The 12169-nt window shown below is 44.9% G+C and overlaps 1 protein-coding gene across 2 annotated transcripts in view; it reads left to right on the forward strand.

The window, feature by feature from the left end:
- The first annotated feature begins 2877 nt into the window (after positions 1–2877).
- TXNRD1 (thioredoxin reductase 1) overlaps positions 2878–12169 on the forward strand; it is a 187339-nt gene continuing 178047 nt past the window's right edge. For both annotated transcript variants that reach the window (XM_055235464.2, XM_055235465.2), the window contains exon 1: positions 2878–3053. In XM_055235464.2, the coding sequence (XP_055091439.1) occupies positions 2960–3053 (94 nt within the window). In that variant the 5' untranslated portion in view covers positions 2878–2959. The remainder of the gene's footprint in view (positions 3054–12169) is intronic.

Raw genomic sequence — 12169 nt, forward strand, 5'->3', positions numbered from 1 at the left:
CAGTGAGCCAAGATCTCGCCACTGCACTCCAGCCTGGGTGACATAGTGAGACTCCGTCTCAAAAAAAAAATAAATAAATAAAAATTAAAACTGATAACAAAGTTCCCAGGGAAACATTCTTTTCATTTATAGGAATTAGTGGAGTGCGATGTCATAGTAATAAGAGAGGTTAGTGGTTAAGAGCAGAGGCTTGGAAATTAGGGAACCTGGATTTCAGTATCAAGCTGTGTGATCCTGTGCAATTAATCCCCTGAGCATCAGGATTCTCCTCTGTAAAATAGGAATAATAAGAGACCCTTCTAAATGTGGATCTTGTAGGAATAACATGAGATGAGCATACTTTTATGCCAGTAAAGGACTTAGCAGGATGCCTGGCTCACCGTAAGTACCCAACAAATTGTTGGCTATTATACATATGATAGGATGACAGAGGTAGGCACATGACTCTCAGATACTTTTGCCTAGGTGTTTAAAACAACAGGAAAGCCATCATTTTAGTTAAATATATGTACTAAATAGAGAAAAAGACATGACAGCCACAGCTGGAATTTTGATGATAAAATGGTAATTTTAACATAAATTGAATAGCATATTTAAAAAAAAGTCTCTGAAACAGTCATTCCAATGGAACCAAGGAATTGTAGACCTGGCTCGCAGAGGGAGGAAACTTTGCTTTTAAAGGGTCCTGGCTTAGTTGCATTAGTTACTACAGACACCAAACACTTGGATGAAGTTGTTATTAGGATTTACTTTAGGGCCGGGCACGGTGGCTCACACCTGTAATCCGAGCACTTTGGGAGACTGAGGCAGGTGGATCAACTGAGGTCAGGAGTTTGAGACCAGACTGATCAACATGGTGAAACCCTTTTTCTACTAAATACAAAAAATTAGGCGGGCATGGTGGCTGATGCCTGTAATCCCAGCTACTTGGGAGGCTGAGGCAGGAGAATCACTTGAACCTGGGAGGCGGAGGTTGCAGTGAGCCAAGATCTTGCCATTGCACTCTAGCTCGGGCAACAAGAGCAAAACTCCATCTCAAAAAAAAAAAAAAAAAAAAAAAAAAGAGAGAGAGATTTACTTTAGCTTTGTGCAATGTCTGTTATTAAAAGCCTTTGGTGGCCGGGCGCGGTGGCTCATGCCTGTAATCCCAGCACTTTGGGAGGCCGAGGCAGGTGGATCACAAGGTCAGGAGATTGAGAACACCCTGGCTAACACAGTGAAACCCCGTCTCTACTAAAAATACAAAAAAAAATTAGCGTGATGGTGGATGCCTGTAGTCCCAGCTACTAGGGAGGCTGAGGCAGAAGAATAGCGTGAACCTGGGAGACAGAGCTTGCAGTGAGCCGAGATCGTGCCACTGCACTCCAGTCTGGGCGACAGAGTGAGACTCCATCTCCAAAAAAAACAAAAAGCCTTTGGTTCAGTTTTATTTGTTTTCTGTGTTTAAGCAAATAAACACCCAGTGTTTTCCAAGAGCATTTTGACTCTGGACTGCTCTCCAGAGAAGCAGGATATAAGCTTGTCCACAAACCCAAATGAAAACAAAGGGCCCACACAATTGCCATGCATCTGGTGACCAGACAAGTACACTAAATCTCAGCTGGGGTGGAAGTTCCTTGAGACCAGGGAATTTGAGTCACCTTGTAACCCTAGAACAAAGCCAGGCATAAGTTGGATGCTTACCATATGTTAGTTAATTGAAAGAAGGAAAAACAGAGCACTGCACTGATAGAGAACAGTGACTGTGCACCTGATGTGCCGCAATGTGGTTTGGTGTTAAAAAATCACTCTCATTCATTACTAGTAGGAGTTCAAATGGGAACCACAGTTCCAAAAAAGCAATTTTGGCAACGTGTAATGAGAGCCTTAAAACTATAAACACAAAGATGTTCCTTGCAGCCTTATTCATAATTTTTAAAAATAAAAAACAAACTAAACATCTAATAATAGGCTATGTAATCGTCCAGTAGCTCTATTGGGTGGACTATTACATTATCATAATTATTCAAATTAATATTTCCCCGATTCTTCCTTGCTTTCCTTCAAGAGGTGGGGGAGGCCACCTGGCCCGAGCTGAAGGCCAAGATACAAGAAAAAAATGCAAAGGTGCTATTTTGGCAGCGTTTACATGGGCAGGGCGTTGTGGGGAGGCTGGCGGAGGGAGTGGGAGCAGGTGACAGAGAATATAGGGTAAGTTAGAAGGCTCTCAGTGTTGGTAAAAACAAAATAAAGTAAAGGGTGGGGGTAGAGTTGAGGGTGGCGTGACCAGATTTCTGTTCAAATAGGATGGTCTTTTTGCTGTGAACTTAAGACTGCTCTAAAAAATAAAGTGTATTAAAAAAAAACTACGATGTTCAGTGTATGCTTCATCTATGGTCAAAGAGGCAAAGACTGAAGTGAGAGTGGAAGCCAGGTAGTTATCTGGGAGGCTTACAAGACTATGTGATAGCATGGAAAATACTAGTATTAAGTGAAATGCTGGATGCAAAACTATGCATAGAGGGGAAAAACTGGAAAGAAATAGTAAACACTGCAAAAGTAGTTTGTGTGAAGGATAAATTTTTAAAAATTATTTTTTGTAGAAACAGGATTTCCCTACATTGCCCAAGATGGTCTCGAACTCCTGGGCTCAAGCGATCAATCCTCCCACCTTGGCCTCCCAAAGTGCACAGGTGTAAGCCACCGCGCCCGGCCGAAGGATAAGATTTGGGGTGGTGCGCTCTTTTCTCCTTTCCATTTCTGCATTTTCCAATTTACCTTTAGCGACCGTTCTTTCCTGTTTAAAAAAAATTCAGGACCTTGAAGAAGATACACGGGATATGACTTCGCGGTTGTCACCGCGCGCCCCGCCCACCGCGCGCCCCGCCCACCGCGTTCTCCGACCCGCGGCCGGCAGGGGGCTCGCGGCCTCCGCCAGGCGTCCTTTGGCTCCGTCAATTCCCACAGGGCTTTGTGCGACATGGGCTGCGCCGAGGGCAAGGCGGCGGCGGCGGTGGCCGCCCCAACGGAGCTGCAGACCAAAGGCAAGAACGGCGGTGGCCGCCGTAGGTCAGGTACGACCGAGGGCGAAGGCCTGGTCCCCAGGTCGACGGGCCGAAGCGGGCCTTCCGGCCGGGGTTGGGGATAAAGTGCCCCGGAGCCCTGGCCTTGAAGCCGCCCACTGGAGTCAGTGACTGACCGCGTGCCACGCTGGAGACCCCAGAAACGCTCCCCCAGGTCACCCCGGGGGCCGGCCGAGGGCTGCCCCGCCCGCTGGCTGTGAGAGAGGTGGGAGGTGGAAGGAGGAGCGGGCCCGCCGCGAGGGCCTGCCCGGAAACCTGTCGGAAACCGAACCGAGAGGCAGCGACCCGCCTGATTTCGCTCAGGGCCGGTTAGGGCGTCCTCTTCCTCAAAGCACCGTGTTTCCAAAGAAACGTTACGACGGAAGCGACCAAACCGCCAGCCGAGTCCGGGGGTGCCCTTTCACCTCTCCAGAAGCCCTCGGCCCACTCCCAGCATCCTCCTCCATCGAGAATCTTGTCCGACAGGCCTTCCCGGCCCCTTTTCTCCATCCCCTTGAATTTTGGGCGCATTTCTCCCACCATCATCCCGCATTATCCTTTCACTTGTTCTTCCAGACGAGAAAGCTCCCAGTCTCTTCTCCATTGTCCGGGTAATGTCAATAATGGCTAGTGGTTACTAAGCACTGACCTGAGAGGGGCCTTTGGAGGCACTAGACATGGGTAATATCTTGGTTCATCTTTCCAGCCATACTGAGAGATTTATCATAAACCCCATTATACAGATGAAGAAACTGAGAAGCAAAGAGGTTATGAAACTTACCCAAAGCACACAAGTAGTAAGTGGAAGAGCTGGGATACCAGTTGAGGCCATCTGACTCAAAAGCCCTGGTCATAGCCATATGGCCGCCTCCACCTTTTTTATAGGCTTGAGAAAGTAAGGCTCCAAAAAGTGTCTTGCCCAATGGCTAGAATTATTAAATGCTGTAGGATCTGCCTCTTTCAAGGGCTTACAATTTAGTTACAAGGCAGCATATGGTGAAGGGCTAAGAGTAGTGGTAAAAACAGCCAAGTGGGGATGGCAGCTCCCATAGATGAGGTAGGATTTGGCAGAGGTGTCTGAAGGGAGAACATTCTTGTTAGGGGAAGCAGCCGGTGAGACCATGCTAGAGATAGGGAGGCCTGTATATCCTGCTGGAGTTGAGGACTTGGATTAGGGGAAGGGAAGAATAAAGGAACAGGGCAGGAGCAAGGTCAGGCAAGGTCAAGGTCAGGCAGCTAATTTGTGGCCATTAGTACAATGAAGGAGTTTGAGCAGGTGCATCCCAAATTGACCTTTCGTGTACCATCCTCAGGATCTTCTTGGTATCTATGTCCTGCCGTTTATTTACTGTTTTTCTTTAGCTATATTCTTTTTGTGTGTGGTAAAAAAAAAAAACAAAAAAAAGCAAAAAAAAAAACACGCACACACACAAAATTTACCATCTTAACAATTTTTTTTTTTTTTTTAGTTTCATTCTTGTTGCCCAGGCTGGAGTGCAATGGCGCCATCTTGGCTCACCGCAACCTCCACCTCCCAGGTTTAAGCTATTCTCCTGCCTCAGCCTCCCAAGTAGCTGGGATTACAGGCATGCGCCACCACGCCTGGCTAATTTTGTATTTTTAATAGAGACAGATTTTCACCATGTTGGTCAGGCTGGTCTCGAACTCCCGACCTCAGGTGATCTGCCCGCCTCAGGCCCCCAAAGTGCTGGGATTACAGGCATGAGCCACTGCGCCTGGCTGATCCTAACCGTTTTTAGTGTACAGTTTTCAGCAGTATTAAGTATATTCACATTGTTGTGAAGCAGATCCCCTGAACTTTTTCATCTTGCAAATCTGAAACTCCATGCCAACTCGTTAACTTTTCATTTGCTGTTTCCCCCAGCCCCTGGTATCCACCATTCTACTTTCTGTTTCTGTGAAATCTGGCTACTTTAGATTGCTTATATAAGTTGGTATCATACAGTGTCTGTCTTTTTGTGACTGGCTTATTTCACTTAGCATACTGTCTTCGAGTTTCATCTGTGATGTAGCATGCGACAGAATTTCCTTACTTTTTAAGGCTGAATGATATTCCATTGTGTGTGTGTATATACACATATACGTGTGTATATGTATACATATACACTTATATATATATACATATACACACAAAATGGAATATATATATACACACACCACATTTTTTTTTTTCCCGAGATGGAGTCTTGCTCTGTCGCCAGGCTGGAGTGCCGTGGCATAATCTTGGCTCACCACAGTCTCTGCCTCCTGGGTTCAAGCAATTCTCCTCACTCAGCCTCCCGAATAGCTGGGATTACAGGCGCCCGCCACCATGCCCAGCTAATCTTTGTATTTTTAGTAGTGACGGGGTTTCACCATGTTGGCCAGGCTGGTCTTGAACTCTTGATCTGCCCACCTCAGCCTCCCAAAGTGCTGGGATTACAGGCTTGAGCCACCACGTCCGGCCTGAACTATTTTATAATACAGAAAAGCTCACTCATTATAATACAACTTGCTAAATTTTTACAAACGAAATATATGCATGCAGCCCATACTCAGCTGAGGAAATAGACGTATCCAATACCCCAGGAGCTCCTCTAATGTCTCTTACCCCCATACCAAGGGCAAACACTAGTCTGATTTCTAACAGCATAGAAGAATTTCACCTATTTACATTTACTTTTTGAAACTTAAATTTAGGCATTTTTTTTTTTTTTGAGACAGAGTCTCGCTCTGTTGCCCAGGCTGGAGTGCAGTGGCGCAATCTTGGCTCACTGCAAGCTCCGCCTCCTGGGTTCACGCCATTCTCCTGCCTCAGCCTCTCCGAGTAGCTGGGACTACAGGCGCCCGCCACCACGCCCGGCTAATTTTTTGTATTTTTAGTAGAGACGGGGTTTCATCGTGGTCTCGATCTCCTGACCTCGTGATCCGCCCGCCTCGGCCTCCCAAAGTACTGGGATTACAAGCGTGAGCCACCGCGCCTGGCCCAAATTTAGGCATATTTTAAGCATTAATTTATTAAAGCACTGCTTTATACTAGGTATTTTTCTTTTTCTTTTTTCTTTTGAAATAGGGTCTTGCTCTGTTGCCCAGGCTGGAGTGCAGTGGCCCAATCACAGCTCATTTCAGCCTCAACCTCCTGGGCTTAAACAATCCTCCCACCTCAGCCTCCTGTGTGGTAAAGTGTGCCACCAAGCCCAGCTAATTTTTTTATTTTTTGTAGAGATGAGATCTTGCCATGTTGCCCAGGCTGGTCTCAAACTTCTGGGCTCAAGCAGTCTTCCCACCTTGGCCTCCCAGAGTGCTGGGATTACAGATGTGAGCCACTGTGCCCAGCCTAGATATTTTTCTATACACATACATATATACATAATGATGATGATTATTTTTCTAGAGATGGGGTCTCACTCTGTTGCCTAGGCTAGAGTGCAGTGGCATGAATCATAGCTCACTGAAACTGAACCGCTGGGCTCAAGTAATGCTCCTGCCTCAGCTTCCTGAGTAGCTAAGATTACAGGGACACACCACCATGCCTAGCCTCAAATTTTTAAATTTTTTTAGAGATGGGTCTCACTAAAAAACAGCCCTGTCTGATCTCGAACACCTGGCCTCAAGTGATCCTCCTGCCTCAGCCTCCCAAAGTATACTGCACCAGGCCCATATTACACATAACTATTGACATTAAAAATGTTCTTTTGTGTGTCACCTATAAACACTCTAGAAGCCACCTTCCTTAAGTACCATATGATCTCTAAGTTCCTTCTCAAAGTAAAATTATGTGGTTAGGTTTCAAGAAACTAATTTCTTAATGATGCAGAAGGTTTTGCTTGAATGACTCTTCAACCGAGCATCTATTAGTTATCAGGCACTGGGAACTCAGGGATAAACAAGGCATGATCTCAGTCCTTGAACATAGAGTCTCCTGGAGAAGAATGGCATAGAAAATGCAGTGTCATAATGTGTAATCATAAAAGTAGATGGGTGCACACCACTTCAGGAGAATGGCAGAGGGAGTTAACATCTTGGCACTTAGCATTTAGTATTTCTTCTGTAACACACATTCCATTCTATTTTAATGAGCTTGCAAACATTTTCCCTGCTGGATTTTTGAGGATCAGGAATGTGTCTTGTTCACTATCTTATCTCCCACAGTCCTTGGCGTACTGCCCTACAAATCAGTAAATGTGTTTATATGATTTATATGGCAAAGGGCAATTTTTTTTTCTTATAAGTGAGGAATCTTCCAAAAGCCAATGCTATTAACATTGACCAGCTTCTTCTAGTAAGGAGAGGAGACAGTATTTTTTCAAAGTGCGGTCCTAAAACCACCTGCAAGAGAATTAATTACATGCTGGGGATGTGTAGATTAAAAACTCATTTTCCTGTTCTCCATTTCAGACCTACTAACTCAGCCTCAGAGTGAAGGAAGCTTCATTTTCAGTGTCTCAAGTGATTCTATTTGAACCAAGGCCTAAGAACACTGCAGTGAGGTGTCTAGGCCAGCATCAAATCACCTATTTCTGGGCAGAGGTGCCTATCCTTAGCAATGGGGCTGAGGCTGGGGTAGAGGTTGCTACTGCAGATCATTGAGACTGATAAGGGTGAGTCAGATGCCCCAAGAGGAAATTGAAAGCTTTGGAATGGAACCAAAGATTGTGACTGACATGCAGTCATGCAATCTGCAATCAGAAGTTAGTATTACACGATGTGCTAGATAATTGTAGAGTAATCTTGCTTTTTGTTGATTTTAACCAGGTAATTTAAAGTCATTACTCATTATTTGGATTTTCACATTTGAATGTTTACTTCTTTGTATTAATGTGTACTGAGTATTTAAAGCTTTTAAATTAGCTTTTTTTAAAAGTGTATTTTAGGCCAGGTGCGGTAGATCATGCCTATAATCCTAGCACTTTGGGAGGCCAAGGCGGGTGGATCATCTGAGGTCAGGAGTTCGAGACCAGTCTGGCCAACATGGTGAAACCCCAAATACAAAGTTAGCTGGGCGTGGTGGCACACACCTGTAATCCCAGCTACTCAGGAGGCTGAGGCAGGAGAATTGCTTTAATCCAGGAGGCAGAGGTTGCAGTGAGCTGAGATCGTGCCATTGCACTCCAGCCTGGGTGATGAGAACGAAACTCCGTCTCCAAAAAAAAAAAAAAAGGGAGGGGGTATTTTAGATTTACAGTTGGATTAAATCCTTGAAAGAACTTGAAAGAAGGAATTAATCTGTTAATGCCTTTTCTTTACCTTCGTAAAACATCAGGGAATATTTCATGAATATTCCTTATATCCTACTTTCTAGCTCTGAGCATTACTTTGCTGGTAGAAACTAGTCTACATGTATATAACTATCAATGACTATCACAAATCACTGTTTGGTGTTAAACTATCTGGCTGGGTGTGGTGGCTCATTTCTGTATTCCTGGCACTTTGGGAGGCCCAGGTGGGAGGATTGCTTGACACCAGGAGTTCAAGACCAGCCTGGGCAACAAAGTGAGCCTCAGTCTCTGCAAAAACAAATAGCTGGGCATGGTGGCGTGTGCCTGTTAGTCACACCTACTCAGGAGGTTAAGGTGGGAGGATCGTATGAGCATGGGAGGTCGAGGCTGCAGTGAACCATGATCAGGCTACTGCACTCCAGTCTGGGTGACAGAGGGAGACTCTGTCTCAGAAAAACAGCAACAAAACTACCTGTTGGGTTTTTCATTTTTTGGATTGTTATGTTATGTTATGTTATGTTATTTTTTATTTTGAGACGGAGTTTCACTCTTGTTGCCCAGGCTGGATTGCATTGGCGTGATCTTTTTTTTTTTTTTTTTTGAGACGGAGTCTCGCTCTGTCACCCAGGCTGGAGTGCAGTGGTGCGATCTCGGCTCACTGCAAGCTCCGCCTCCTGGGTTCACTCCATTCTCTTGCCTCAGCCTCTCCAAGTAGCTGGGACTACAGGCGCCCGCCACCACGCCCGGCTAATTTTTTGTATTTTTAGTAGAGACGGGGTTTCACCGTGGTCTCGATCTCCTGACCTCGTGATCCGCCCGCCTCGGCCTCCCAAAGTGCTGGGATTACAAGCGTGAGCCACCGCGCCCGGCCAACATTGGCATGATCTTGGCTCACTGCAAACTCCATGATCCTTGGGTGGGCTTGTTAAACATGGTCCAGTATGACATTGAAAGGACATTTAGTCAGCTTCTTCCTTTACTTCCAAGTTTGGACATTTTTCTTAAGATTGTGGATATTACAGTGTAGCTATGGCTGCCTTGAGATTATTGCTCACTTATATAGTAGTATTTTAAGCTGCTTAATCCCCTCAAATGTGCTGCCAAAATTCTACTTTTTCAAGTATGTGCAGCAGCTTTTCTCAAGTATGTGCATTTAAACTTTTAAAAATGTTTAAAACAACTGTGAGCAAATTGAAGGCTTGCTGCACCCTATAAGGGGTCAATGTTTCATTAAGTGCTTTATCACAAAGATTTGTTTAGAAGTGGGCACAAGGCGCTTGGTCATCAAATTCGTTTTAGGTTTAGAGAAGTAATCTTACCTCTTGGAGCAAGAGCTAGATTTCACTCTTTTATGTATAGAATGAGATCAAGGAAGAAGGGGAATAGAAGGAATAGAACTTAGCAAACAGCTCCCCACTCCCAAGTCAAGTTTGTTAGAAATGTAGCACTGGACTACCATTGTTGGGAGAGCAAGGAGCATGGTTTCGCTGTACCATTCCTTTCACGGCATTCCATGGGATCTTTCTAGATGTGCTGGACTGGTAAAAATCCTACCTGTGGGTAGGGAGGGTGTGTCCAGTTGAAGCAGAATAAAAGGAAAGCTAAACCCGGAGGTGACCCTTGATCAAGCACTGGGGAAAAGTGGTAAAAGCTCTTGAATCACTCACTGAGAGGCAGCTGAAGGTGGGGACTGGTGAGGAGGGAGCATGAACTGCTGCATCTGGCAGCTGGCTTTGGGGACCAGTGGCTGGTGCAGACTTGCTAAGGAGTGCTAATGGTGTTTATTAAAACAACAACAAAGGCAACTTAGTTACTCTGGCCCTGGGTGTGGGCAGAGTACTGTGGGAAGGGGAGAGGGCAGATTGCAAAGGAAATATATGTGAGATTGTTTCTTTTTGCACAGGCACTGATGCATAATCATTCGCACTGGATTAGTCAAAGCTGTAACTCTTGATAAAATTTCCTTTAAGGATGAAGGACGTTTGACAAGTTAGGTCTCCTTTTAAGCTTGTGGCACAAGTTTTTTTTTCCTGTCCCCTGACCTTGCCAGACTCCCTCACTCATCTGTTCATGAATGCTTGTTCTCTTTTACCTAAAATATCCTTCCTTCTCTTTGCTGGGGAAACTCTCCTCATACATCAAGACCCAGCCCAAATGACAGTTTTGTAATTCCCCAAGTAGAGATAGTTTTGCCCTTTCTGGACATCTGTGGCTCTTCTCATTTTTTTTGTAGGACATATAGTGTATTGTGTAGCATTCTACTAGACTGAGCTCCTGGGGGTAACGATGTCTTGTTTATTTTTTATTTATGTTTTTTTGAGACAGAGTGTTGCTCTGTCCCCAGGCTGGAGTGCAGTGGCACAATCTTGGCTCACTGCAACCTCCACCTCCCAGGTTCAAGCAATTCTCCTGCCTCAGCCTCCCGAGTAGCTGGGATTACAGGTGACCACCACACCCAGCTAATTTTTGTTTTTTTAGTAAAGACGGGGTTTCACCATGTTGGCCAGGCTGGTCTCAAACTCCTGACCTCATGATCTGCCTGCCTTGGACTCCCAAAGTGCTGGGATTATAGGCATGAGCCACTGCGCCTGGTAGCTGTCTTGTTTAGAGTTGAATTTCCTGTTTGAGATAGTTCATGGCACATAGTAGATGCTCAGTAAATGTTCAAATATGGTTGTGTCAAGTTATTCCCTCCTGATTTTCTCCCCCACTGTTTGATCAACCCAGGAATCTCTTTCCCCCTTGAAAACTTATTTTATCTACCTCTCTTGCCCCTGACTCACTGGAATCCTGCAAATGGGACATCTCAGGCAGGTGAAATTGCCATTGTTATGAGGGTGAGAGAATGCAGATTTTTTACAGGGTATTTCCAATGTCCCATATGGAACATTGTATTTCCCAGTAATACCGTTTTTTTGAAAGAGCGGATAACACCAAAGCAGTCTTGTTAATTAGATAATATTTATTCATATAATACTTACTAACCATCTTCCATATGTTAGGCATTGTTGTAGGTGCTGGGGATCTGTGAGTAAATATGCCCATATGGAGTTGTTTTCTAGAGTAATGTAGAACTTCTGAGAGCGTTAAGGAAAAGGAGTAACATTTATTGAATGCTTATTATGATCCTGGTACTGTGCTGAGTGCTTTATATATATTAACACATTTAATCACTGCAACAGGCAAATGAGGAAAGTGAGGCCCAGAGAGGTAACAAGCATACAACTATTAAGTAGTAGAGCGAGGATTCTTATGCCGGAAGCTAGTGTACTTAACCACTGTGCTCTACTGCCTTGCTTAATGGAGTGATTGGGCACGTCTAATGAAACCTTGGTGATGTGGTTTGGCTCTGTGTCTCCACCCAAATCTCACCTTGAATTGTAATAATCCGCATGTGTCAAGGGCAGTACCAGATGGAGATAACTGAATCCTGGGGGCGGTTTCTGCCATGCCTGTTCTCATGATAGTGAGTTCTCATGAGATTTGATGGTTTTATAAGGGGCTTCCCCCTTCGCTTGGCACTCATTCTCTCTCCTGCCACCATGTGAAGAGGTGCCTTCCACCATGACTAAAAGTTTCCTGAGGCCTCCCCAGCCATGCAGAACTATGATCAATTAAACCTCTTTTTTTTTTTTTTATAAATTACCTAGTCTGAGATATGTCCTTATAGCAGCGTGAGAATGGACTAATACACCTGGATTCCTCCATCCCCTCATAAGACCTGAACATAAAGCACTGTTTCCCATGAAAATAAGCAGTTGGAATAAAATCAAACTTTTTAGTGGATTACCAGTATCTGGAAATAATAGAAAAAGGAGCTTATGCCGGGCACGATGTCTCACGCCTGTAATCCCAGCACTTTGGGAGGCCAAGGCGGGTGGATCACCTGAGGTCAGGAGTTCGAGACCA

The sequence above is a fragment of the Symphalangus syndactylus genome, chromosome 13 (genome assembly GCF_028878055.3).
Source record: "Symphalangus syndactylus isolate Jambi chromosome 13, NHGRI_mSymSyn1-v2.1_pri, whole genome shotgun sequence".
NCBI classification, from domain to species: domain Eukaryota; kingdom Metazoa; phylum Chordata; class Mammalia; order Primates; family Hylobatidae; genus Symphalangus; species Symphalangus syndactylus.